General features: G+C 49.6%; 3 protein-coding genes across 4 annotated transcripts; 1 reads left to right on the top strand and 2 right to left on the bottom strand.

Annotated features, from left to right (window-relative positions):
• Positions 1-621: 621 nt before the first annotated feature.
• RAD23A (RAD23 nucleotide excision repair protein A) lies at positions 622-6,602 on the bottom strand. Of its 2 annotated transcripts, XM_020995310.2 has the most exons (9): positions 6,365-6,601; positions 5,195-5,356; positions 4,836-5,029; positions 3,225-3,280; positions 2,977-3,104; positions 2,435-2,513; positions 2,221-2,351; positions 1,955-2,119; positions 622-1,708 (listed from the first exon to the last, which is right to left on the bottom strand). In XM_020995310.2, exons 1-9 carry the CDS (start codon positions 6,434-6,436, stop codon positions 1,595-1,597), a joined length of 1,101 nt encoding a protein of 366 aa, XP_020850969.1. In that variant the 5' UTR covers positions 6,437-6,601; the 3' UTR covers positions 622-1,594. The 2 variants fall into 2 exon arrangements, with proteins under 2 accessions (XP_020850969.1, XP_020850970.1); XM_020995311.2 differs by lacking the exon at positions 1,955-2,119 and having other exon boundaries at positions 6,365-6,602.
• A 4,558-nt stretch (positions 6,603-11,160) lies between these two features.
• Positions 11,161-15,421, bottom strand: CALR (calreticulin). Its single transcript, XM_020995316.2, has 9 exons — positions 15,229-15,421; positions 14,064-14,165; positions 13,585-13,788; positions 13,273-13,367; positions 12,972-13,181; positions 12,709-12,822; positions 12,461-12,604; positions 12,266-12,358; positions 11,161-12,041 (listed from the first exon to the last, which is right to left on the bottom strand). Exons 1-9 carry the CDS (start codon positions 15,314-15,316, stop codon positions 11,835-11,837), a joined length of 1,257 nt encoding a protein of 418 aa, XP_020850975.1. The 5' UTR covers positions 15,317-15,421; the 3' UTR covers positions 11,161-11,834.
• A 5,010-nt stretch (positions 15,422-20,431) lies between these two features.
• On the top strand, positions 20,432-27,254 carry FARSA (phenylalanyl-tRNA synthetase subunit alpha). The gene is made up of 13 exons (XM_020995315.2): positions 20,432-20,612; positions 21,175-21,312; positions 22,696-22,794; positions 23,300-23,418; positions 23,616-23,708; positions 23,789-23,917; positions 24,008-24,123; positions 24,515-24,599; positions 24,689-24,788; positions 25,649-25,817; positions 25,947-26,024; positions 26,415-26,529; positions 26,734-27,254. The coding sequence occupies exons 1-13, from the start codon at positions 20,466-20,468 to the stop codon at positions 26,837-26,839; spliced, it is 1,494 nt and encodes a 497-aa protein (XP_020850974.1). The 5' UTR covers positions 20,432-20,465; the 3' UTR covers positions 26,840-27,254.
• Positions 27,255-27,582: the final 328 nt, after the last annotated feature.

Genomic DNA, 27,582 nt, shown 5'->3' with positions numbered 1-27,582 from the left:
GATCCCTGCCAGTACCTGGGGTCACTGTCTGCAGGAAGGGGAATCCCCAGGTCCCATTCCACCCCACCCCCAGTTTCTCAGCTGCCAGCTCCCTGCCCACACAGGGGGCTCTCAGCTTTGCCAACCACTGGGGGAAGGGGCAGGGGGGAGACGATGGGGAAATAATGGAGGAGCAGATGGTGGAGGGGGAGAAGGCTTCTGTTTACCAACATTAATCTCCAGTAATTAGCCAATTACCAAGGGGGAAAGTAGCCAAAACAGACAGCAGTATGTGTGTTGGAGGGAGGGCTTCACCCATCCAATCTCTCTCCTAGCTTGGGGGGGCAGGGGAGGACTCCCTCCAGGGCCAGAGCATCCCAGGGTTTGGCTCTGCAAAGCTCACCAAAGCAGCTGACTCTAAGGAAGGCCAAGCCTGAGCAGCTGGGGCAAGTGAAGGGCCAGTTTGCCCTGGTAAGGGGTAGCCCATCCTTCCCAGGCCCAATGAGAAAAAGTGTCTCCAATTCCCCATGGCTCAGGAGCCTGTCTGCATAGCCCTCATCCCATCCACATCCCTTGGTGAACAGGGCCTGGTTACACACCTTCCCAGGACAGAACACAGGAACTAAACCAGCTGCCCCTAGCTTGTTTCTAAAACTTTATTCACTTCAAAACCTGTATCAGAGACACATTTCTGGGGGGAGGGCAGGATGAAGGCAAGAGGGAAGGAGTCAGGACAGCCTGGCTCTGGGTTTAGTTTCTGCCCAGACATTCTATCTAGTGAACACCCTACCCAGAACTCCTGCTCCTCCTGCCCTGTTATAATGCAGCTCTTTGTAGGGCAAAGCAAGAGGGATTCAAATGGCCAGTTTGCTCTTCACTAGGCAACAGGAAGGAGCAGAGGTGCTTTATGCCCTCAGTTGCCTATTTACTCTAACCCAACACCCCCATTTCTCTCTCCCCAGCACACAGGCTGGTGATAAGCGATTAGCCTTAGCTATCCTTCATCTGACTTTCCTCAAAAAGAAAAAAAAAGCCAGATGGAAGAATTTGGACAGTTTTGTTACAAGGGAAGGAAGATCAAGTTCCTCCCACCCCTAGCCCAAGTCAGAATGGGGGCAGAAGGGGTGGAGCTGGGCCACCTCAGAGTCCCCTTAAGAGGGGGTGGGGACATCAGCAGTTTCAGGAGGAGGGAGGAGAGACCTGCTTGCTGGGAGCTGGGGCCAAGGCTCCATCTGTCTCAGCAGCAAGCTGGGCCACAGGCCAGGAGGGGCCCATCTGTCTCCAAATCCCCTGGCCAGGCCGCCAGCTCCAGCTCATACACACACACTTTCTCTCACACACATGCACACGTGCACACTCAGAAATGGGGGGAACGCTGGGTTAAGGAGGACAGCCTTATTACAGCTGTGTATGGCCCCAACTTCCTTGGGGGAGAGGGGAGTTAAAAGGGCACTCGGGTAGTCTTTTTGTGTTTTTTTTTCCACTTAAATAAACATGAATATATATATATATATATATCTCTATATATATATTTGTTTTCTTCTATAAAACTTTTTTGCCAGCAGTGGGGGGTAAGGGTGGGGACGAGCTCAGTTTCCCTCCCTCTCTCCCTGCATCACTCGTCATCAAAGTTCTGACTCAGGAGAAAATTCGCTGCCAGGTTCTCATTCTTCTCACAAGCGAAATAGGCCTGAATTACCAGGCTCTCAGGAAACCCCAGGGCCTTCAACTGCAGGAGATGGACCAAAAAAGATGGGAGTGAGGGGCGGAAGTCACAGGGATCACACTAGTTACAACTGGAAGAAAATATCATCCATTCCAATCCCAAAACCGCCCAGAAAGGCAATATGACTAGCCTGTAGCCACCCGCTGAGTAAGTAATAGAGCAAGCCCAGGTCTTCACTCCAAATCCCTGCTCTGAGCAGCACAAAAACCAGCTCTCATGCCCCACCTCCTGCCCTTGCTGGTCCCTTACCCTCTCTATGGCTTCTTTTTCCTGTGGTGTGACCTGGATGTAGTTCATCTGAGGGGATTCCTCACCAATGGCCCCAACCTCCCCCTCCACATCCGACATGTCTGCCAACTCCCCTGTGGGCTCATTCAACATCTGGATGAACTGTTCCTGGTGCCTGCTGATTTGCTGAGGACCAAAGTGGAGGAAGCCAGGTCACCAACAGGGTCATGAGCTTGCCCTCAATGGCAGTCAGGAAGCCCAGTCCAAACCAAAGACCCTCTACCTACCTGCAGTAATTGAGGGTTTTCCTGGCCTAGCTGCTGTAGCAGGGCTGGCAACAAGGCTGGGTTCTGCTGAATCACTTGTCGCATGTTCTGGAACTGAGGCTGGTCACGCAGAAATTCCAGGGGGTTCTCACCTGTCAAGGTAGATATGGAAAGGAGACCCCTTTAGACCTAGGCAAAGAGTCTTCTCCTTCCTGGCCTGGTGCCCACTACTTACCTCCCTCTGGGACAGGCTGCTCAGGGGCTTGGCTTTCCTGTACAGGGCCAGTCTCAGGTTCTGGACTCCCTGGGATCCCCTGTAAGACCAAAGGGGATATAAGATGCCCATTCTATCCTATTAGCATGAGCTGGGCCCTCTTTCCCACATACCTAGCCCTCTGCCAGATAGGGGGCAGAAGAAAAGGATTATGCATATAACACAAGATATCAAGGAGCTGGCCCAGGACAGCACAGCCTAAACATTATCACAACAACCCCACCACTTTTTTTTTTGAGAAAGGGATGTTGGGGAAAAGAGAACCCCCGGAAAGATCCATTATTCCCAAACTGGATCTGGAAAAAAAAAACCAACCAAAACCTTAGAAACTCTTCATGCCACAAATGGAGAAAATGAGGGTCAAGGTCATATAGGCAAAAATGAGCAGGGTAGCAGTCAAATCCAGTGCTCTTTCCACAACCCAGGGCTGCTTGCTTTTCCTTTAAAGTCAAGATGAAGCCCCACCTCCTCTATGCCCAGGGAAGATTAGGGAACCAGCTCACCGTCAGCAAGTACTCCACAGCCCTATGGGGGTTGTTGTAACTGGCTCTCAGGGCAGCCACCACACGCTCCCGCTCGTAGCCCATGGACATGATTTCTGTCAGCATCGTCTCATACTCGGAGCCTGTCACTAAAGATACAGAAGGAAGGCTCTGGGGTGACTGGGCCTGGTTCCAGCCCCCTTTCCTCCTTTTACCCACCCCCCTGCCCCAAGGCCCTCGTTCTGGTGCCCCACCACCCAGCCACCCACCTAGTGTAGAGGCTGCGTCATCCTCCTGCCCGCTGCTCCCTGAAGAGGGAAGAGAGCTGTAGAGTTGACAGAAACATTTTTATCAATGACTTGGATGAAACCACTGAAGGCAAGCTTGTCAAATTTGTGGAAGATGCCAAGTTGGGAGAGAGAGGGAGCTAAAATGCTGGATAATAGAGTCAGAATCTAAAAAGAGCTTGGCTAGAATCGAGGACCAAATTGAATAAGGTCAAGTTTAATAGGGATTGATGTTAAATTGTATACTTGGGTTCAAAAATTCAGCTGGTTAGACAGCACAGTGCCCGTGGTGATGATCTGGGAGTTGTCACAGACTACAAACTCAATACAATTCTGCAATGTGACAAAGCAGCCAAAAAAGGAAAGTTAGAACAATCCAAGGCTTCTCAGAGAGTCACGCTGTTCAAAGCAAGGAAAGCAAAAGTTCTGCTCTATTCTGCCCTGATCAAACCACATGAGAGGCGGACACTTCAGTTCTGGGCACTACAGGTGAGCAAGATGGTAAGAGGATGGGAGAATGGGTCCCATAAGGATCAACTGAAAGAACTGAAGAAGTTTAGGGTAGGAAAGAGCATATCTGAGGCTACAGGAGAGCCATTTAGGATCTGAAGGGCTATCACGTGGAAGACTACTGCTCGAAATAAGAGCAATGGGAAGCTGCTGAGAAACTGACTGAGGCTTAATGTAAGAAAAAACTTCCTAACAAGGACAGCTGTCCCAAAGTAGCTTGAGGCTGCCTTGGGAGGCCATGAGCTCCCTCACTAGGAGTTTTCAGTAGATGCCCAACAACCATGGGTTGGAGGTGTTGTTAGAAAGGATTCTTGATTAGGAACAGGTTGCTCTCAGTTGGCCTCTGAGATTGCGTTCCAGCATTCAGACTCTGTGCCCTCTGATTCGGGCTCCTCACCTCCCTCTCACCTTGAATCTCTCCACCATCCTAGGGGCCCTAGGTCTCTCTGAGAAGGGGGACAAAAGACTTGGGGAAGCATGGGAGCAGTCTCATAAATGTGAGCCTTGGATCAGATTCATTCTGCAGAGTTCCAAAGGGTAAAACTTGGATCACAGAATCATATAATTTGAGCAGGGACGGACTTTGGAAGCCATTTAGTCAACGCTCTCATTTTATAGATGAGGAAACTGAGCCCCAGGGAGCGTTACAGGACATATGCAAGTTCACACAACATAAAGTGTCAGCCCTGGGACTTGAACCCAGATCCTCAGACACCAGAGCCAGTACCTTGGAGTACACTGTACAGTGCACTGAGTGGAATGGGTTCAAGTTGCAAACAGGCAGATTTTGACTCAATTTAAGGAAAAACTTCTAAAAAATTAGAGCTATCCAAGAATGAAATGGGCTGCCTCAGCAGTCAGTTCCCTATTATTGGAAGTCTTAAAACAGAGGCTGGATGACAAAGTGATCAGGAATGACATAGAAGGAATAAGTCATTTAACTCCTTTAGGCCTTGGCTGCCTTGTTTATAAAGGAAGGAATTGGAATTGATGCCCTCAGAGGTCCCTTTCCAATACAGAGATCCGAAAGCATGAAAAGCCCAGAGTCAGGAGTCCCCCAACCCCACCCTGGGAAGACCTTACCCAGGCCCAGCCTCTGGAGGTGTCCCAGCAGCTGACTCCTCTGTGGGCTTCTTCTCCTCACTGGGGGCTGGAGGGGGTAGGGGCATGGCAACAATGGTGGGAGCTGGTGGGGCAGGTGTGGAGGGCTCCGGGGTGTTGGCAGCAGCAGGGGCAGAGGGCTCCGAAGGCGCCGAAGTGGCAAGCCCAGCTTTGGCCTGAGAAGGCCAAAGAGAAGATATGTCAGAGCCTTGTTTTTATCAGCCCCAACATAGCTGGGGAACAGACTCCACCCTGGCTAGGCCTGATCTATCTAGGACACCCCATAGTTGGAATGTCTTCTAGTCTCCTTCCCACTACCCCAGGATCCTACTTGTCCTTACCTTAGTCACCATGACAACCACAAAGTTTTTCTCATCAATCTTATAGTCTCTGATGGGGACATCGTCACTGAGAATCTTTCCCGCATAGATAAGCTTCTGTCCAGACACAGGGAAGGCATCACGACCCTTCTCAGCCTCAATCTTCTCCTTGAGCACCTTCACCTGAGGAAGAAATCACAGAATTTAGGTCGGAATTTAGGAAAAGAACCCAACCCCTTCTATTAATAGAGAGGGAAACTGAGGTCCAAAACAGAAAGATTTGCCCATGGGTTACATAGTGAGAGTCAGGAGATCAGGGAGTAGAGAGAAGGGTAGAGCTTTTTGGATTGGGCCCTCAGCACTTTGGGGACCAAAGGAGGAAAGGGGAACATGCCAACATGGAAAGTAGCCCAGGCTAGAAGTGAGAAGCTTTGATTTCTCATCCCAGCTCTTATTGTGTGAACCTAAGCAGGTCCCCTTCTTTTTTTTCTGGGCTTCAATTTCCTCATCTTTCATATAAGCAGAGGATTTAGAGATCAGGGGATTTAGAAGGGACCTTAGAGTCCATTTAGTTCAACAGGGTCTGTAAAAGGAGAGATAATCCCTTCCCTGCCTCAGCCCAGAGTCACAACAGCTGAAGCAAGTGCCCAGGATATGTGGGGCAATAATTCTTTGTCTACCCTGTGTCACCCTAGGCTCTCCCCCCCGTGCTCCTTTAGTTATAGGGACAATTCCCCCACCCACTTTTCAGGTGGTTGAGGGGGGAAGCCACAGCTCAGTTATCAAAATGTAAACTACTACTGTCGTCATCATCTTCGTTCCTCCCCTCCCAAAGGGGACCATAGCTCTGCCAGCAACCTCTCCCTTGCCCAAAAAGCAGCTCTGGGGGTGGCTCCCCAAAAGGCCCATTAAAACAGAGAGGTGGAAGAGCAGCTGACCGCTGAGGGAGAAAAGAGAATGTAGTGGTAATGGAGAGGAGGAATTAGGGGGCAAGGGACAGGAGAGAAAGGGGGAGACAAGGACGGGGGACAGGGTTCAGGGAAGAGGGAATGGGGTTGAGAAGCCTGGAATGAGAGCGAGGGGAAGCAGGTGGGCAGGGGCTGCGTCTGGCCCGCCCCGCGAGGAGAAGGGCGAAGGCGAGTCGGACTTGTGCTGTCCCGTCCCGGCATCCGTCCCCGGCCCCGGCCTCACCGTCTCCCCCGGCTCCATGCGGATCTTAAACGTTTGTTGCTGCAGCGTCTTCAAGGTGACGGTGACGGCCATGGCTGGGCCGGGCGGGCGGCGGCAGCGATAGCTTCCGTCCGTCCGGTCCGTCCCTCGCTCCGTCCGACGCGGCGGCCCCGGGACAGTAGACACACGGGAACATGCAACTCACGCCGCCGCCATCTTAGCGCCCTGAGCCACGCCGGGAACTGCTTCCCGGTCATGCGCGCCTCGTGACGAGACGAAGGACGGAGAGGCGCGAGCGCAGCGACCCTGATCACGTGACAGGGGTCGATGAACGGGAAAAAAAAAGACCTTTCTCTCCCGGTCATGCGTACAGAGGAACCACCTTGTCGTTGTCGCAGGGGCAGCACAGCTTCCCCGCCTCACCTTGTCCCTTGGAGCTTGCGTGCTAGAGGCTTCTCTTATGGTGACGTCATTGTTTGGGGTAGCGTTATGTTGTCACAAAATGGCCCAAGAGATCAGTGTGATAGATTTAGGGCTGCAAGGGACTTTACAAGTCCAAACCTTTCTTTTTACAGATGAGGAAATTGAGGCCCAGAGATGTTTCAGTGACTTGTCCAAGGTCACACAGGTAGCAAATAGAAGAACAGGTGTTCAAACCTGGTACTGTCACCTTTCAGCCTCATTTGTAATGGGTTGTAAGGGTGGGTGGAGCCAGGCTGTTGCATGTTCCAGCTCTTCTCCAGTGCCTCATCTCCATACTTACCTATCCCCTACACCATCAAGTCCTTCCCCTCCCAGCAAAGCCTATGCTTTCAAGAAAATTTAAGTTATTTCAGCAAAACCACCTAGCTTGCATCACCCCTCTACTTTGCATCCCTTAATACTAAGGCTTTCACTGACCATTCTGTCCTTGAATGAATGAACCTTGAATGAATGAAGCATCTATCAAGTGCTCATTCTGCAAAGCACCAGAGATAAAGACTCTCCGAGCTGTCTTGGAGTTCACATCCTACCAGAGAGAGACAACAGATAGAGGGATGGCCGAGTTCAGGGTGCAGCAGCAAAGCATCCGATTGTTTAATATAATTTTCATGGGTAATGTTGAACCATTTGGTAATGCCAAAGACTTTGGTGGCAGGAATTTTCACCTGTAAGTCTTCAACTGCTGGGGAGACAGGAGGCACAGGTGTCTTAGCATGAAGCACTTGCCTGTTCAGATCTCCCACAAGGACTGACTCCCTACATAATGGCTTCAGGGCCTGAGCTGTCAATACACCTAGCTTGGCTTCAGGTGACACTACACTTTTTAAGGACTCTCCCACCTCTGTGATGCCTCTAGATTTTTGTCTATCCAGGGCCTAGTTGAGCATTTTTACATTGTAGTAACTTAATGTTTGTTGAATTCCATTGACAGCCTTAATATCAAAGAATCTAGTTGGGGGGAAATGTGATGGAATATCTCTTCTCACCTCAACTGGTAGAAGTCCTAGCTTCCTTCAAAGCTCAGGCATGCCACCTCCCCGGGAGGCCTTTTTTGTTCCCATTTGTTAGTTCTCTCTCTAGAAATTTCTTGTATTTACTTATCCAGGGATGTGCTAGTAAATTTTTAACAGCATACTCTGGAAAAAAAAATGTAGCACAATACACTTTTATGTTTAATTTGCATTGTTAACATTTTCTTCATCACTTTCTTAAGTTTAGGCAGTGATATCAAACTCAACAGAAATGGTAGTCACTGAACTACATATGAATCCCTGCAGGAAAACCATATATTATCTACATTTTATTGTATCTTTATTTATTTTGCAAAGTATTTCCCAATTACATTTTAATCTGGTTTAGGCCACATTCAGGAGTGTCATGGGCTACAGGTTTAGTGTTTGATACGTCTGGTCTAGAGTATTATCAGCAAAACAATAAATTGCGCCTGCTAATTTTTGATGATAATTTTGATGCACACGATCAGTTTGATTGGCTCAATAGCTGCAGTACATCCCTGCTTATAAATGAACATGTATCTCCAATAGAGTGTAAGCTTTTTGAGAGTTTCTAGCATCTAGAACAATACATCGTTGCTGCTGATGTTGTTGTTAAGGAGTTGTCTTGTCCTACTCTTTGTGACCCCATTTGGGATTTTCTTGGCAAAGACACTGGAGTAGTCTGCCGTTTCCTTCTCCAACTCATTTTGCAGATGAGGAAACTGAGGCAAATAGGGTGAAATGATTTGCCTAGGGTTTAGTAAGTATGTGAGGCCAGATTTTAACTCAGGAAGATGAGTCTTCCTAACTTCAGGCCATTCTATCCATTGTGCCACCTTGTCAGCCTTAATAAATATATTTGTCAAATTCCATTCTAGTTCATCTCTTTCTCATCCACCAGCTTGCTAAGTTCACTGAGTAAACATATTAATGAATGAATGAACAAGCATTTTATTAAGCACATGCTACTCAACAAGCATTGTGTTAAGTATTAAGTACCAAGGGTACAAATACAGTCCAGCTAAATTCTAGTAAGAGGAGACAACAGACAAGGGGACTTTGTGGCCAGGGAGGGACACTTGGTTCTACAAAGTATAGCAATATTTAGCTCATCAATTGTGACCACTACTAACTTTCTCAAACACACAAATGAGAGTTCCTGACCTCAGGGAGGATACAGCTTAAAAGTAGGCACACAATACAATAGATAGTTGTAGCAAAAAAGAGCAGTGAAGATAAAATTAAGGGACTTGAATCTGGATTCTGCCTGCCCCCTGGGTGAATTTTGATGACCCTTCTCATCTCTGGGACATGGTTTGTTTGCTCATCTACAAAATGAAGGCGGGGAGTAGGACCCAATGACCTTGAAGGACACTACAATAACAGAAGGTTCAGAGGCCATCTCATCTATCCCTGCTCAGAGATCCCTATAATATCACTAACACGTGGCTCAAAGGCCCCTAGTGAAGAGAAGCCCACCACAGCTTTGGGACAACTCTACTTTTTTAGGCAGTAACTTCCATCCGGAGATCTTAGTTCTGGGCCCAGGCGCCAAGCTTAACAAGCCCTCGTCTTCTTGAAGGCCACATATGCCCCACCTTACCTGTCTCCTTCCCTCATGCGGATCCTCATTATCCTGTTTGTTGACTTCATCTGGATGCAGTCCAGCTCACCTTCCTTTGCTAAAATGAGGCACTTCTTCGGGCCAGCTGGGTGGCACAGTGGATACAGAGAGCTGGGATTGGAATCAGAAAGCCTCGAGTTCAAATCCCAGTTTCAGACTCTGTCCAGCAAGTCACTTAATCTGTTTGTATCAGTTACCCCATCTGTAAAATGAGGATAATAGCACCTCCCAGGGCTGTTGTGAGGATCAAATGATATCATCGTAAAACACTCTTTGCAGGTTCTCCTTTGGAGACCTCATCTGCCAGATCAACCGTCATTTCTAGGTCTCTCTCTGGACTTGTTCAGTCCCCTTCACTCCCTCCTCTCTAGTATTCGCTAGCAGTCTACACAGCTTGAGGCCCACTACTCCCTTCAAACCCAAGCCTAGTACCAAATTCTCTCAACCTCCCAATCTTGACAATAGCCACACCCTCTTTAGGATCCTTATTCTGGAACTCAGCCCTGAGTATTGTTTTCACTTTCATTTCCTCCATTCAAGCAACTTAATACCTGCCGTGCACAAATCAGTCTATGCTGAGCCTTGGGGATAGAAACAGCTACAATCACAGGCTCTCAACTTCATAATCTAACACATTATAAATATCTTGGTCATAACACAAGATAAAAAATAATCCTTGTCCCATCATTCTGGAAAGAAATTATAATTATTCCAAGTCACCAAACTGTGTATGTATACAATATACCCTTTGACATAGCAATCACTGGAATGTATGCCCCACCACCTACCCACCCCACTAAGTGGTTAAGAGGGAAAAGGACCCATATGTTAAAAAAAAATTCATAGCAGCACTTTTTATTGTGACAAAAAGCTGGAAATGGGTGCCCATTATTTGGGGATGACTGTTTCTGCCAATGACTGATTGAGGAAAAAAACCTAGAAACTTGTACATAGTAATGCAGAGTAGCATAGAGCCAGAATTTATATGCTGACAATAAAGAAAAATAATTCTGAAAGACAAAGCACTTTATCAACTAAATGACCAGTGATAACTGTAGAAAACTTGGGGGCAGGCCTCCCTAGGCAGAGTGGACAACAGACCGTAGTGTAGAACGAATACACATTTTCAGACATTGCTATTATGTGAATTTTTTCCCTTGACTATGTTACTACCAGGGTAGATGGAGTTTGGTGTTGGGAAGTGGTAGCTAGTGACACTGATGGAAAAAAAAAATTTAGAATAGAGTATCAATAAAAAATAAGTTTTCCAGAAGATAAATGGACACAGTGTTATCATCACATTAAATCTTACTTATAAACTCAATAGTTAACTTTTATATACCTTCTGTTTTATATATTAAAAGTCAAGTTTGTTAGGCTCATGTTTTGTTAACAGGTCCTCCAAAAAAGCTTTCCTTCGTAATCCAGTCTTTGGGCTCCTGGAGTGAGGCCATGGACCAAGGTCTCTCCAGTTGTTCAGAACTCTGAGCCCTATGACACAGGTGGGGAAAGGAAATAGACCAGAGGCAGAGGCCAGAGAGAACGAAATTGTTCCATCTTCTCTGGCCAGAGCAGGCACCAGACAGATGCTTCATGCTGACCAGAACAACCCCAGGGATCTATCTGTTCCACCTCACCAGCTCAGAGCTGGGCAGCAGTTCAGAGAACTGGGAAGCTTACGCTGCTCCCCCCTCTAAGAAATCAAACACATGAGGGAGACACAAAACTTAATTTAATAGAAATTTCTTTTTTGTTGTTCTTACATTCTCAATGTGACCAAGCAAGAACTGACACTCCCTCCCTACCCCCCCACCAACAGGGGCTCTGCCCCCACCCCTGCCCTCAGCCCTGGCAGAGGGAAAAAAGGGAGCAAAGAGTTTGGCTTAGGCACTATTGGCCAAACCCTAGCCCCCCTCAGTGCTATGGGATACCTAAGGGCAGGGCCAGGCTGACAGACCCCTTCCCTTCTCTCTGGCTCCTGAGGATGGGGAAAAAAAACCGAAGGAGCCGGGACTTGAAGCCAATTGGGGAAAGGAGGCAGCTTAGAAATCTCTAGCCCTGGGTAGTCAATAGGGAGGCTGAGCATCCATGCAGTGACGCCCTGGATCCCCATGCTCCCGAGCCCATGGCTGAAGGTGCCCCACGCTATCTGCCATCCCCAAGAGGCTGACAGGGACAGAGGGACCTGAGGGAGAATGGATGAAGACAGACATCAGTTTAAAAAACAACAAAAAACCCCCCCAAAAAAACCACACCCAACCCCAAACAAACAATCCCACCCATTGGAAACAGTTCTCCAGTCTCATAGAGACATTAGTTGGCTCCCGGCCTGGCCCTCCGGGGTGCTCCCAGCCTCAGTCCTGGCCCTCGCCAGGTAGGCAGCAGCCCCCTACAGCTCATCCTTGGGCTGGGCACCATCCTCATCTTCCTCATCCTCCTTATCATCCTCTTCTTCGTCCTCTTTGTCCTCTTCATCCCTGTCCTCATCATCCTTGTCCTCTCCAGCCTCTTCTTCCTCCTTCAGCTTTTTTTCCTCTTCTTCCTCACGCTGCCGTTCAGCCTCATCCTGCTGTTCCTTCATCTTCTTTTCAGCCTCCTACCAGAAGTACACACCACCTCCACCTCACAGCCTGTTCTCCCCACCCCACCCCTATCCCAATCCCTCCTGCCCCTAGACTCTATGGTATCTGAAAGTAGTACTGGGCCTGGAATGGGAGGCGGGGGGCACAGAAAAGTCCTCCCAGAGAAGTCTGGCCTTCCTTCACCCCAAATGGAGATGACCCTTGCACTGCATCCTTCCCTTAAGGAAGAAAAAGTTACCTTTGTGGCCCCCCAGGTCTCTTCACCAAACTCTTCTGCATAGGACTCATCATTGGTGACAAGGAAGTTATCAAAGATGGTACCAGATTTCACCTACAAAGAGAGAAAAGGGTCAGAGAGATGGGGCCTGAACTCTCCACTTCACCCTTGGCAGAGTGCAAAGCAGTATCCCAGATTTAGTGACGTTCTCCTCACCTGCCACAGGTCTAGGCCCAACACTCCAAAGCTGTCATATGCATAAAGGTTGGGGTCAGGTGTGTACTCAGGATTGTCAATCTCAGGATGTAACCACTTGCCCTTGTAGTCAGGATTGTCAATCTGTCGGGGCTTCCATTCACCCTAAAGAGGGGATTGGGAAAAATGGAAAGTGTCGGGCATGGGCTGCCACTCCGCCCATTGTCCTCCCACTCTCCAGGCCCCGTCAGGCAACCTCCCAGCCTTACCTTGTACTCAGGGTTCTGGATCACTGGTGGCTCCCACTCCCCATCCATCTCTTCATCCCAATCCTCAGGCTTCTGAGCATCAGGGTCAGGAATGTGTTCAGGTTTCTCCCAGTCCTTGGGATCAATAAGTAAATGTCAGTCATGAGGCCTCTGGAAACCCTTTTTCTCCCAGTTGGGGGGTAGAAGGAAAAGGGAATGGGAAGGGATGGATGGTTACTGGACAGAGATTAGCCAGGAAGAGTTCCCAACGACAAGCAACCTACATCTGGCTTTGTGTCTGTGGGGTCGTCAATCTTGGCTCGCTCGTCCCAGTCCTCAGGCTTCTTGGCCTCAGGATCCTTGATCTTCTTGGGAGGCAGGAAATCCCAGTCATCTTCCATTGAGCCTGATTCTACTTGAACATTGTCTATCTTTACTTCATATGTGTTGTCTGGCCGAACAATCAGGGTGTACAGGTGAGTGAACTCATCATCCTATAAGCAGTGGGAGGACAGTAGTTATGAAGGAACAGTCTCACAGGACTTGGGCCCTTCCCTCTGCCTCACCATCTGTTAGGTTGCTCACCTTGCAACGAATGTCCTTATTGATCAGCATGTTTTTGCCTTTGTAGTTAAAGATAACATGAACCTTCTTGGTCCCTGGGCCACAGATGTCAGGGCCTGAAGAAGGGAGAATGGCGGAAGTGATCAAAGAACCCAGGGCTCCTCTCTCCCAGTTTCCCAGTCACTATGAAGGGCAAGTGAGAGAGAGAGAGAGACCCTGGGGTCAAGTCCCTTTCCTTCCCACTGATGAGACAGCCAACCTCAGCCTCTCATCTTAGGCACCTCTATGCCCAGAATCATAGCAGGAGGGGGAAACAATCCTACGGACACTTACCAAACATGATGTTGTACTCTGAGTCTCCATGCATGCTGGCCTGGTCTAGGCCAGCAGGGAACAGCTTCACGTAACCACCGCCACAGTCAATGTTCTGCTCGTGCTTCACAGTGAACTGAACCACCAGCGTCTGACCCTTGTTGCTGAAGGGCTCCATGCGTGAGGACAGGGCATAGAATCGGGCATCCTGACTTGTCTGTAGCCCTACAGGCATGGTGAGAAAGTTACCCCAGGGTAAGTGAGGGTCTTAGTTTTCTGTCCCAGGTCCAATCCTGACTCCCATCCCCTTGCATGGGCTCAGCCTCAATGAAATCAGAGGAACTTTCAGAGTTCGTAGGGACCTTAAGAAAGCTAAACCTAACCCTTTATACTAATCCTCTCACTTTATAGATGAGGAAATTGAGGCCTAAATTAAGAAAAGGACACTTCTCCAATATTACACAAAATTGGAGTTGGTCCACCAGAGGCAGCCCCCTTACCTTTGTCCTTCTCTTCATCACCGTAGAACTTCCCAGAAGAGAGCCTAAACTTGCCGTAGTCATTCTTGTGCTTGGATTCCACCCAACGATCCTCCCAACCATCTGAGGAGAAAAGGAAGTTAGTGTCCTCATGTTGTGGGAAGAATCTGTGACCATCTTTCTACCCCTGCCCATCATGACCTAGCCTTCCAAAGAAGCTTCAGAGAGCTGAGCATTCCCAAGGGACTCTGCTCATTCTAGAGACCTCCAACAACCATCTCCAGCTAGATGACATACAATCTCAGGCCCCCAAAATGTCAGAATTGGATAGACCTTTTAAAGGCCATGTAGTCTAAACTCCTTCATCTTGTGAAAAGGGAAATTAAGCCCTAAAAAGGAAGGGCTTACACAAGGTCAACAAGGCACTGAGGCAGGATTTAGGGCTGAAATGCCACCAGCCTCTTCATTTTACAGTGAATAAAAAAGCAGAGCCTCGGAGATGAAGTGACTTGCCTGGTGCCTCAATTTATGCATGTTCATAAGGGCATGTTTTAACTCTCCAGGAACCAACCCTGACCCCCACCCCAGGTTTCCATGGGCACAGACAGGATCAGAAGTAAAGAGGGGTTCCAAGTCTAATGCTCCGAGCTTCAGGCTGGGCCCAGGGGCTCTGTCCTTGGACCCTCCCTGCCACTCATTTCCCCCCCACCCCCAAGCATCAGGCTCAGCACAGGCTGGAGAAGGTGTCGAGGGAAATAAAGGCCGTGGCCGGCGGCAGGTGGCTGCAGGAGGGATGGCCCGAGGGACCCAATGTAGGCCACCCTCGGGGCTTATGGAGGAAGATGGGCCCCCGGGGAGGGCAGTAGCCACCACACCGGGCGGGGTGGGGATGCGGCGCGGGGATGCGGCGCCGTCCCAAGGGGAGCGGGACTCCGCCGGCCGCAGAGCCTCCCACGCTCCTGGGATGACAAGAGCGGCCGGGGCGCGACCCCGTCCCCTCCCCCCGTGACAGCGGCAGCGCGAGTGCGCGCGGGCCCTCTAACGTCCTCCCACCCCGGCAGGAGGTACCCTAGCCAGCAAGCCCCGCTGGGGCGGGCAGGGCCCGGCAATGCCGGCGAGGCACTCGGGAGGGCCCGGGACGCCCCGAACGGGGGCGGGGCCGCGGGCCCGGTCGCCCCTAGTTTACCTCCGTCGAGGAACTGCTCCTTGAAATAGACCACGGGCTCGGCGGCCTCGGCCAGGCCTAGCAGGCCCAGCAGCAGGAGCGGCAGCATGACAGGAAAAGTCAGGTAGGGGCGGCTGGGACCGGGTCCGGACACAGGATATGCAGGCGACAGGAGCACTCCGGCTCTGCAGTAGGGACAGCCGCGGCCGACCACCGACCGCCTTTATACCCGGCCCCCCCTCAAACCAACGCCGCTCGGCCCTGGGTCCGCCCCCTAAGCCCGCCCATTGGCTCCGGGACGCGCAAGGCCCCTCCCGATTGGCCCCGAGCCGGCGCAGCACTTTAGGCTGCGCCTCGGAACGCTGGGTTCCCAGATGGCCGCTTTCTATTGGCCACAGCCACGAGCCAATGAGGAATGACCACGCGTTGTGGGGGGGACGCCTACAGCTCCTCTTGAAGGGGGAGGGAAGCCAGGACCCGGTTCGAGTCACGTGACAAGCTGGCCAGCCCCTCCCCCCTTCTCCCCGAATCTCCCGATTCCAGTTTACCCTACTTATTCACCGGTTTCTTAAAAGTCGAGGTGAGCTGGGCGGGAGAAGTGGTAAACTCTTGACCCCCTTGCCAACCCCCAGGCCCTTCTCCAGAGCTTCTTGGAATCCTTCAGCTCAGGAAAGGGGCCCTCCTTGTACCAGACCCACCCCCATGGGGTCCCAACCTCAATCTTCAGGCCTTCTGGCCAGCAGTATTGACCATCCACACGACCCCTGGGGTCTTATCTCCTCATCTCGGCCTCCCAACCTGGAAACCCCAGGAACGGGAGGTTCCCGTGCTCAGCCACAGCCACTTTCCCCAGCCCTGCTTCAGCTCCAAAGGCTTCATCCACTCACAGGCATGAATGGTGCCAGGTCAGACCCTGGGTGGACAAAGGAGCAGTACCACCATAAGTGACTAAATGGGTGCTGCTCAGAGGTCTGGGGCTAAGCCCCACAGTCTTGTCATTTAGCTTTCAGACTCAGGCTTAACCAGGACTTATACCAGGGTCTCAGAAGGTTAATTCTGGGGGATTCTTGGGAAGAATGTGGGGAGTGATCGTCATATGTGACTGGCAGGACAGGGCAAAACTTAGTTGGGTGCATAGAATTTTGAATTTAGAGTCAGATGACCTCGGTTCAAGTGAAGGGAACCTAATTTTTCATATAAGGAAACAGCTACAGAAAGCAAAACACTTGTTTCAAAACCACCATACAGAAAATAACAAAAGTGAAATTCAAACACAGATTGTCTGGACTGAAAAATCCCTGACTCTTTCTATGACCATGCTAGTTCTGTCCCAGGTGTACTTAGAGCCTTGTGACCTTGGGCAACTCCCTACCCTCTTTGAAGTTTAATTTCCTCATATGTAAAATGAAGGTTTGGATTAGCTGCTCTCCCTGACTCCTAGAGTAGGATTAGAGTTCAGAGGTGACCTAATCTAATCCATATTTGAACAAGAATACTCTGGACATTATTTTTGACTAAGGATCACCTAATCGCAAGTTGAAGCCCCCTCCTCCCCATCCCAAGTTTTAATGCAATACTTTTACATCTTGGCTTCTTCAGAGACCAGAAGCCTGCCAGTGGGACTGACCAAGGGTACCTTTTTAATCCTCACACTCTGTGTGGCTCCTCTACCATTAGGCAAGAGGCCTTTGTACTTGAGGGGATAGGGGCAAATGGGCACTGTGGTCTTCCACAAACTGCTGAGGTTTTGTAACCCAAACGGCTTGGCCTGGTTGAGTTGGGGGCTGGGGAGCCAGAGAAGGAAAAAGAGACATAGTGTGTTGGCAAGATAAGGTTTGGGAAGGGAAGAACGAAAGAGACTCAACGGCCATGAAGGACCCCTTCTGGCAACATCTGTAATTCCTTTCTTCAAGTTCTGGGCTGAGCCCTCTGGAATCAACCAATCAACATTTATTAATTGTCTGCTGTTTGGTAGGCACTGGGGAAACAGACAGAATGAAACAATCCCTACACCTGGTAAATAAGAAGAAAAGAGGCCCAGTGCAGTGCCAAACATACCTGTTCCTCTAAGACATATGGTTTCTTGGAAGCTTGTCAGAACCTAAGACTGGGCTCAGCCCAGACAATAAGACAGTGACAGAGTGTGCCTTCCTGGATTAAAGGGTTCAGTATGGTGGTCCAGTCTTATTAGGATTTAATACTGGAAGGCCCCTTAGTCCACTTTACCATTTTATAAATAAGGAAATTAAGGCTGACAAGGGCAAATGAACTGTCCTAGGTTACACAGGTAATAGGTCCAGGATTTGTGTCTAGTAGCTAGGTCTTCTGAATTCAAATGCCAGGTTCTAGTGCACCCCTGGTATCTCTTGAGAATTCAGCCTGGGGTTGGAAGCTGGGGGTGGGGTGGAGAAATTCACACTCAGCATTAAAAGGCTGTGCCAGAACAAATTACAATAACTTACAGTAAATTACAGGAGAGGGAACTCAGGAGAAAAAAAAAACCTCATTAGTGCAAGAGGAACAGTGGCCATGAGACAAGAGAGCAGGTGATCAGGTAGGTCCAAGAGTCAGCTCCAGACCAGGATTTAGGTCCAGAGAACAGAAGGGAATTCTTAAAGACAAGGAAAAGAGAAAAGAGTAGTTTAGACTAGTGAGTGGCAGGATCTCTCAGATAAAAGCCAAAAAAAAGGTCATTAGGTTGGGGGAGGGATGGCCTCAGGGCCTAAGGGCTTCTTCATTCCAACTGTATTCCAACACAACCAGCTGGTTCTGCAAAACAGGTGTGAGAGGCTGAGTCTAGAGCAGGGGTGGGGAACCTGTGGCCTCGAGGCCACATGTGGCCCTCTAGGACCTCAAGTGTGGCCCTTTGACTGAATCCAAACTTCACAGAACAAATCCCCTTAATAAAAGGATCTGTTCTATGTCAAAGGCCACATTGGCCTCCAGGCCAAATGTTCCCCACTCTGGTGGAGGTTCAAAGCAAGGAGAATTCTTCCTTAGACCTTCTCAGAGACTCAAGCTGTGTCTACCCAAGCAGTGTTGTCAGAAGAGCAGAGCTCAAATACTGGTACTACCATTTGCTATTTTTGGTCAGTCACCTTTAGTCTGGGTCTCTATTTCCTCATTGGTCATAATTGAGCATTCCTCATCCAGATGATTAATAACTGCACTAACTACATCCCAGGGTGGTTCGAAGGAAAGTGCTTTGTAGACCTTAAAGTATTATGGAAATGTAAGTTGTCATTATTGTAAATATTAAGATAATAAGGACTAGATAGACTTGTTAACCTTTTATGGGCATAGATCCTGTCTCCCCAGCAATATGGGGGATAAATGGGGGGGGGGAATAATAGAAAGCCCAGTTTGAGCATGAGCAAACCTCAGTTCTAGTCCTAGCTCTGCTGTGTGACCTTGTTAATTGACTCCTTTCTCTCTGGGCCTATTTCTCCACCTGTCAAATTCAATTCCACAATTCAACAAACATTATACAAATGCTTACAACGTGCAAGGCACTGACCATAAATAATCCTTGAACCCTGCTAACCCAACATCACTGCTGTGGTTTTTAAGTGAAATTACAACAACCTTAGTTTCTCACCTATACAACAAGGTTGGACTTCATGGCCTCTGAGGTCACTTTCAGCTCTAGCTCTATGATCTTTGTGGAAAAGTACTTTGGAAATTACAAAATGCCTTAACAGCCATAATTCTCTCCTCTCCTCGACCCACCAGGCACCAAAGACAGGGCCAGGCACACAGCAGGTAGCCAGAACAGACAGTTCTTGCTTTAGGTAAGTGGACTCTTTGGAAGACTTCTATGTATATCGATTTTTACATAATACCAATTTGCCCCTACCCATTTCAGTTAGTCTATATAACAAAAGTATACACAAAAATAATACCTTTACATGTCATAAAATATACTGAAATGCAGATATATCAAATACTGCACCATGATAATAAACAGAATCATAAAATGAAAGTTAACGTTAATGATAAAGTATGCACAGTACTATACAGTCAAGTTAACATAGGTGTGCAATATATGGCTCCTTTCCCATCCACTGCACTTAGCCTTTATCACTGGTGGTTATCTGAGCAACTATTTTTATGAAACTATGGAGAAATGTTTGGGCAGTGCTCCCTTTTTACTCCCTCATATATCTGATCATAGCAAGTAGTAATATCCTCAACTAGTCTTTGAATTGTTAAAAATCTCGAAATAGTTGGATCCATCTTTTCAATACAAGAAAAAAAAAACACTCAAATGATGAGAGGCTTCTGCTAACTATTCCATCTCACACCTTTTTGGCTCAACCTCAAGTTCCAAAACTTCCCTTTCTTCTTCTGCAATCTGTGCAGCTAGCAGCTCAATCAGATCCTCATTCAAATTTCTTTTAAAATTCTTTACTGAAGTCGAATTTCCCATGTTAATATACATAAAGCAAGAACTGTCTGTAATGACTAAAAAACCCTCAGAGCATCAGAACCCAGAGAACTTTAATGAAAACAACAACCCTCATTTTTGTAGTGCTTCACAGTTTACAAAGCACAAAGGACTCTGTGACAAGGGTAGGAAAGGAATTATTTTACTAACGATGGGGGAAGAACCTGCGGGTCCCAAGGTATTCAGAGGTCACAGGGAGGGAGCCAAGATAGGCAGCCACATCTCTGGCCTCCAGCCCCACCCTAGGCCAGGCAGGAACCAGTGTGGAGCTGGGGCTGGGGCTGGTGGTCTCTCTGCTCCAGTATTCTGGCTTGTTTCCTTGTGGCACCAGGGTCCCGGGCGGCTTGCACAGGCTGGGTTCCCTCCAGGCATTAGCCCTGAAGCTCTGTACCTGCGTACTCTGGCTCTGGGGTCTGGCTCCTTGGACTTCGTGAGCTACCATATGGAGCTCCCAGGTCAAAGGTCAACGTGGGCTTTGGCTGGCCGCGGGTGGGGGTGAAGACGGGGGGGGGCGGGGGGGCCTGGACCCGTGAGGTCGGTGCTAGGGGACACAGCACGAAGAGACCCAACGAGGAGAGGCTGCCCTTCCCCTCTCCGCCTGTCTTCCACTTTGCCTCAACTGCCCCTCTGACGCTGCCTTTCTCTTTTCCCCTTCTTCGTCCTAGCCCAGTGTTGGCGCATCTGACTCACTCAAAATGGCAGCCCGAGGCTAGTACTCCTGTCACGCCACACCCAAGGTGGCGGGTCCCGCTCTTCCGGTCTGTGGCGCTTCCGGTTCCGGTGTATCTCTTCTTTACCTCACGGCGCAGACATGGCTGACGGGCCGGTTGCTCAGTTGCTTTTGCAGCGGCTGGAGGGCGGCGATGGAGGCCTGGACAGCCTGGAGCTGGCAAGCGCGCTGGGCCTGGAGCACCAGGTCGTAGTGGGCGCCGTCAAAAGCCTGCAGGCGCTGGGGGAGGTAAGGCGATGCACGGGCTGCGGACTAGGGCCGGCTGATGCAACCGGGCAGGGGCCGGCGGGATGAACGGGGCGGCCACATGTGGAGCTGGAGAGCGCCCAGGTGGGGACTGGGACCAGGCAGGAGGAGCAGCCGCATCCTGGAGATGGAGGACCGCGTCCCGGGGGTGGAGGGCCAGGGATGGGGCAGGAGGAGAGGCCACATCTGGGCACGGACGACCAGGGATGGGGCAGGAGGAGAGACCGCATCTGGGCATGGAGGGCCAGGGATGGGGCAGGAGGAGAGGCCGCATCTGGGCATGGAGGGCGAGGGATGAAGCTGGATGGAGGTGTGTCTGTGTGAGGGGGAAATCATCTCTCAGAAATGGAAGACTAGGGATGGGGGCAGGATCAAGGGTCATCGAGGCATGGGAGAGAAGGAGATGGGGAGAGTTAGTAATGATGTCTTAGAAATTGGGTGGGAGGAGGTGACCTGGATTAGAAGATGCAGAATGAAAAGATTGGGGAAATGGACCTAAGGAGGAAGACTTGGACCTGACAACTGTATTCTTTTCTGGGCCTAGGTCATTGAAGCTGAACTCCGTTCTACCCAACGATGGGAGCTTACACCTGAGGGCCAGGAAACAGCCCAGGATGGCAGCCATGAGGCCAGAGTCTTTCACAGCCTGCCTCCTGAGGGTCTGGTGCAGAGTGAACTCATGGTACTAACTGACTCAGAGAGCCTAGGGGAGGCTAGTTCTGGGTGTTGCTTTGGTTCAATAGATATTCATTCATTGTCTAGTCTAGAAATGATAATAGGTTAAGGACAGTTATAAAGATTAAAAGATAGAGTTCCTGCCCCTAAAAAGTTGTTGTAACGGAGTGAAGGATGGGAGGTGGACTTGTGCACACAAATAATATGGGGTACAAAGTGATGGGAGCAAAGGAGAAATCAATCGATCGGTAAACATTCATTAAATACTTATTATGTGCTAGGCACTGAACTAGGTGTTGGGCATGCAAAGAGAGACAAAAGGCAGCCCCTGACCTCAAGGAGCTCACAATCTAATGGATCCAAACATAGTGTTCTAGGAAAATGTGAGGAGGAATTGAACTCTTCGTAACAATGTAATGAGGGAAGAGATGTGATAGTAAGTTCGGAAATAGGGAGTCATAGTGCTTGAAACAAATTGATTCTGTAGTACTGGAAGGGTAAGTTGTAGCCAGATCTTGAGGACCCTTAAATGTTAGGCTTGTATGAGGTTAGTGTTTTATCCTGGTGGTGTTAGGGACTCACTAATAGCTTTGGAGCAGAAAAATGACGTGATTATTTTGGAAGATGATTTTGGGGATTGAGTGAAGAAAAAAGGGAGAAAGGAGGAGACTTGAGTGCTAGCCAAGGTGGCAAGGGTCTGAGCTGGGCATCTGCCATTATGAGTGGGGAGAAGTGGACTGGTTAGAGTGCTGGACTTAGGCCTGAGTTTGAATTCTGTTAGAGACACTTCAGAGCTGTGTGACCTTTGCTTACCTTGCCTTTTTGGTCCTCAGTTTCCTCATCTGTAAAATGAAGGGGTTGGGCTTGGTTATCGCTACAGTACACCCCTCAGCCCCCACCCCCCTCCACCCTTCCCCCATCTCCGCTCCCCACCCCCAGCTCTAGATCTATGGTTCTTTGAATTCAAGAAATTTCTTAGAGGGAGGAGCGGCAAGATGTGGCTGCCAGTTGTGTGTTGGAGGGCGAAGGCTGACTTCTCCACTCTGGGGGGAGAGTGCCTTACATTCAAGGCACCTCTAGGCCAGTACGTGAGCCCCTGTGATCCCACAGATCTCTTTTCCCATATCATTTTCGTGCCTTAGCTCAGATTCCGCCTCCTTCAGCCTCTCTTATTCCCGTTAGTTATTGCTTTCTCTCCTCTTAGACTACCTCATATTTAGCTATCTGTTTACATGCTATATCCCAATGTAAGTTTAGTGGAGACAGGGATCCTTTTCATCCTTGTACTCCTCAGCACCTAGCATAGTGCTAGCAAAAGTGCATAGTAAAACTCATTGTAGTCCCTTAATAAAAGCTTATGGAATATCATCCTCTGTCTGTCTTCTCCTAGAAACTGCCCAGTGGGAAGGTGGGCTTCAGCAAGGCCATGTCCAACAAGTGGATCCGTGTAGACAAAAATGTGCCTGGTGGGCCCCGGGTGTTCCGTGCTGTAAGTGGGGCTGGAGCCCTAATGGCTGTGAGGAGTGAGGCGGGTTATGTGACTTCCTGTGGGGAGCAGAGGCTTGTCTCTTTATATAGGGAGGAGGTGAAAAAAGAAATAACTGGGACGATGAAGGAAATGTGGCGCCTTCCTTTCTTGGTGGGGTTGGGGATAAGGCAGAGGAAGAACCCTCTCTAAGTCTGGCCCCTTGTGGTTTGGGTAAGATAAGAACTGGATTCTCTTTGAAATCTGCCTTTCTGGAGCTCAGGGCTTCTTCCTATCGTGCTGTGGCTCCTCCTGCCCTAGTTTTTCCTACCCCCTACCTAATCTTGGAGCCCTTGCTGCCTCATTTATCTAACCATTTAACAAACGTTAAGTGCCTACTGTGTACTGAGCCCTGTGCTGGGCATCTGAGGTGATACCAAGCTTAGATAAGATCCGGTCCCTGTTCTTATAGAGTTTGCCGTCTAGTAGGTGGATACGCCCCCAAACACACTATAATACACCGGCATAGGTGGACAGTGTGGAGGACTTGGTGCAGGCAAAACTGCAGCTGGTGCAGGATGGGGAAGCCGAGCGTCTGAGTGAAAAGGAGAGGAACGAACTGAAGAAGAGAAAGCTGCTGTCCGAAGTGTGAGTCCTCCCTCAGCTGTCCTTCAGGAACTTCCCCCATCCCAGCAGCTGTCTTCCTGTCTGAGACTGTCCCCCTTGCCTAGCTTTCTTCCCATGCCTTCCCATACTTGCATGGAGTTGGCATTGTTTCCCCACCAGGGGGCAGCTGTGTGCGTTAACCAGGTCATCCCACCAAACCCTCCCCTCTCTGGCTTCAGGACCCTGAAGACCTACTGGGTGAGCAAGGGGAGCGCCTTTAGCACCAGCATCTCCAAGCAGGAGGCTGAACTCAGCCCTGAGATGATCTCCAGGTGTGTGCATTGGGCTAGGGAGCGGCCATGCTAGCTGGTGGAAATCAGTGGCCCATAGTCAACTGTTCTTTTGCTTTCAGTGGCTCCTGGCGGGATGTGAAATTCAAAGCATACAACTTTTCAGCAAAAGGTGTCATACCAGAAGGGGGCCACCTGCACCCGCTGATGAAAGTTCGCACACAGTTCCGGCAGATCTTCCTGGAGATGGGGTGAGCAGGGGAAGGAGGGGATCTCAGGTCTGTCTGGTGGGTTAGCTGAAGCTAACAGGGACCATGGATAACTCTTGGACCTCCCTCTAGCTTCACAGAAATGCCAACTGACAACTTCATCGAGAGCTCCTTCTGGAACTTTGACGCCCTTTTCCAGCCCCAGCAGCACCCAGCCCGAGACCAGCACGACACCTTCTTCCTCAAGGGTCAGTGCTTGACCCTCTTGGTAGCACTTTCTAGACCCTCTCTCTGTCTTGTTTCCAGCCTTGGGTTGTCCTCTTTCAGGCCCATTTATGGAATTCTCTGCAGCAGGTACCTCTCTGGATCTTCTAGCTTCCCTTCTGAGAAGCAGCGTGGCACAGAGCTAGGGTTGGAGTCAAGAAAACCCAGGCTGCAGCCTTGTCTCTGCCACTCGCTGTCTGGCTGCCAAGTCACTAAGCTTTCTGAGCCTTGGTTCTCTTATCTATAAAATAGAGATAATATTCAGATCTTATGGATAAAGTGCTTTGGGAACCTTGTGTGGAGGCTGTTGTCTTTATTATCATCTCCTCTTCCTGCGGCCTCTTTGTTACTTCATCCTCTCCCTCCCTCCCCTAGACCCAGCAGAGGCCCTGGATTTTCCCATGGATTATCTGCAGCGTGTGAAGCTGACTCACTCTCAGGGTGGCTACGGCTCTCAGGGGTGAGAGCCCAAATGGTGTGGGAATTGAAGAGGTGGAGGTGGGGAGAGGCAGGAGAATAGGTGCACCTCTCATTTTCATTTTCCTTCAGCTACAAATATGACTGGAAGCTGGAGGAGGCCCGGAAAAACCTTCTACGGACACACACTACAGCTGCCAGCGCCCGGGCGCTCTATCGCCTTGCCCAGCAGGTATGCAGGGGTATTCCATTCCCCATGTTAGCTCACTTCTCTTTAGCTATCCTTGTCTCAATTCATTGATTCTTAGGTTTCTGGTATAGAAAGCAACAAGCAAACTTGATTTTGAGTCCTAGTCGCATTTATTACAGACTCAAAAAATTCAAAATTGAGCCTACTTTTGTGTCTATATCTACATGTGGGCATATGCACAGATGCAGGTATGTGCACTCACACATGCTCACAGAGCAGATATTGCTCAACGGCACTGGAAAGTTGTCGATACGGTAAAGATATACTTCTTGGATGATGGTCCAAGGTGGATGCTGTCATCATCCAGGCTGGTGGTTTCTTGGACATCTGTCTAAGATGCCAGCTCTCCTGTCTGTAGAGAGTTGACTTCATCTCAGGTAGTTCTCAAGGCCAGCTGCCACAAAAGCCACTAAGTCAGTGACCAGTGGCAGGATTATTTCAATGGCCTGTTTTGGAGAAACTGGCAATACCCAGTTCATCATTTTATTGGCATGGTTCCTGCCATGCTTGTGGACTGTCCAGGCCTGGCCGGTCAAGATGAGGAATCCAGAGGGAATGCCTGGGTAGTGTTTCCTTCAGGAGCCAAATTGACCATTTGAATGTAAGCGCCGCAGGAACAGAATGTGTGAAATAATCCTTGCCAGAGTTATAAATGCATCTAGTTTATATGCCCAGTATAGTCCTTTCCTGTGGGTGGTCTCTCTGACTCTGTTTTTTCTGTCTGTCCATCTCTCCCTGTGTCTTGACCAGTTCCGTTCCCTGGCTAGCTAGCTGGTTTCTTAAGTGCTGCCCCCATTCATTCATCATTCTAATTGAGTTGAATCTTCCTCCCATCTCTCCAGAAGCCCTTCTCCCCAGCCAAGTACTTCTCCATTGACCGGGTTTTCCGTAATGAGACGTTGGATGCCACCCATCTGGCTGAGTTCCACCAGATTGAGGGTGTAGTAGCTGACTATGGCCTCACCCTGGGCCACCTTATGGGCATCCTCAAAGAGTTCTTTACCAAACTTGGTAAGGGGCATTTCTAGCAGGGTGGGAGGGGAGGTGGCATGGGCAGCCACAGAGAGTCCTCTTCCACAAAGGCCAGTCTTTTGGGGAGAGGCTAGTTAGCACATCCTTTCCCTTCCTTCTGCTCCCCAGGCATTACAAACGTGCGCTTCAAGCCAGCCTACAACCCCTACACTGAGCCCAGCATGGAGATCTTCAGCTACCATCAAGGTAAGCAGATTTGGAGGGGGAGTGGGATTGTATATCTAGTAGCCATGAGGGGAAGAACAAGATCAGCCAGAGACAAGAAAATAGATGGACAGACATGGAGGATGGGAGCTCAGACAGACAGATGGGCAGGAGCTGGCACAGAGCTCTCCCCACACATGTGCTGGGGAAGCTGGGGGGAGAAGGGGACATAGGTGCTCTGTCCACCTATAAAGCTGATCCAGACCTAGGGAGTCTGTCTGTCCTGGAAGGTGTCTTGTAGACCTCAAGGCCCATGGGTGAGGTGAGCTGTTACGTGCCCTGGAATTGTCTAGGTGTCGTGGATTCCTTGGAGTGGGAAGAAGAGAGGCTGTTGGCACTGGAACCTTACCTTCTGTCTCCTCTTTCCTCCAGGTTTGAAGAAGTGGGTGGAGGTGGGGAACTCAGGGGTCTTCCGGCCAGAGATGCTGCTGCCCATGGGGCTGCCTGAGGGCGTGTCTGTCATTGCCTGGGGCCTCTCCCTGGAGAGGTAAGTATGTGATTTAAAGACTATAGATTCTCTAAGTGTGAGCTATGATTGTGTAACTGAAGATTTATAGTTGTGGGACTGGTGTGACCGATGTGAGACTCAGTGTGATTATGAGGGACTGAGGGACGTATGTATATATGTGAGTGTATGTAACCCAGGATCACAGTAGGTTCACCTTTAATCCCTAACTCTTTTCTCCTCTAGACCCACTATGATCAAATATGGCATCAGTAATATCCGAGAATTGGTGGGACACAAAGTGAACCTGCAGATGGTGTATGACAGCCCGTTGTGCCGCCTGGACACCTAGTCTTTGCCCACTCACAAACTGGATCCCCCTACCCCATGTGTTCATGTAGTGCTCATTCAGTCTCTGTTTGGAGACCTGCATCTGGACCTTGGGCCCCTCCGACTTCCCTGGGTATCTGGAGCCAACCTGGGCCATGCCTTGGACTGTCATCTCCTTTCACTACCCAGACACCTAAATATGTGGAACTCCGCCTGCCCAACACTCCCCTACATATTTATCTTCTGAAAATTCAAGCCTAGACTTTCCACCTCCTCATCCTGGTTTACTTCCCAGGGCATCCCTCCTCATTGTAGGGCTGGACCCCAGAGCATGTCCACCTGAGCCAGAATCTATTTCATACCTTCTCCTGAGCTGACATCCGTCCGTTCATGAATAAAGTAGTGCTGATTCCTTTGCCTAGTAGGCTTTCTCCTAAGAGTGGCTGTGGGAAAGGTGTTTTGTATACCTGTCTTCTCCAGGATTTATCCAGTCTCAGAAAGAGCACATGTGCACACAGCACCCCCAGCAGGCTGGACCCAGCCTCTACCTCAGTAGTTTGGACCTTGACTTGCCCCAATGTAGTGCTGAAGGTCATTCTCTTCTTCTCTATTCTGCTTTTTTCTTGGCCTGATACCCCAATTGCTGTTCTGGACATCTTTGGGAGCCCTGGTTTAGGCAGCATTTCAGAGCTTTTGGTCGAGGAGAAGACAGCCTATCTCTGGGTAGATCCTACTTTTATGTGGTGGTGGTGAAGTATATCCTGG

This window comes from Phascolarctos cinereus, unplaced genomic scaffold (genome assembly GCF_003287225.1).
Source record: "Phascolarctos cinereus isolate Bilbo 61053 unplaced genomic scaffold, phaCin_HiC Scaffold_4;HRSCAF=312, whole genome shotgun sequence".
Classification (NCBI taxonomy): Eukaryota; Metazoa; Chordata; class Mammalia; order Diprotodontia; family Phascolarctidae; genus Phascolarctos; species Phascolarctos cinereus.
The sequence above is the reverse complement of the archived record's forward strand: the minus strand, read 5'-3'. Positions and strand labels throughout refer to the sequence as shown.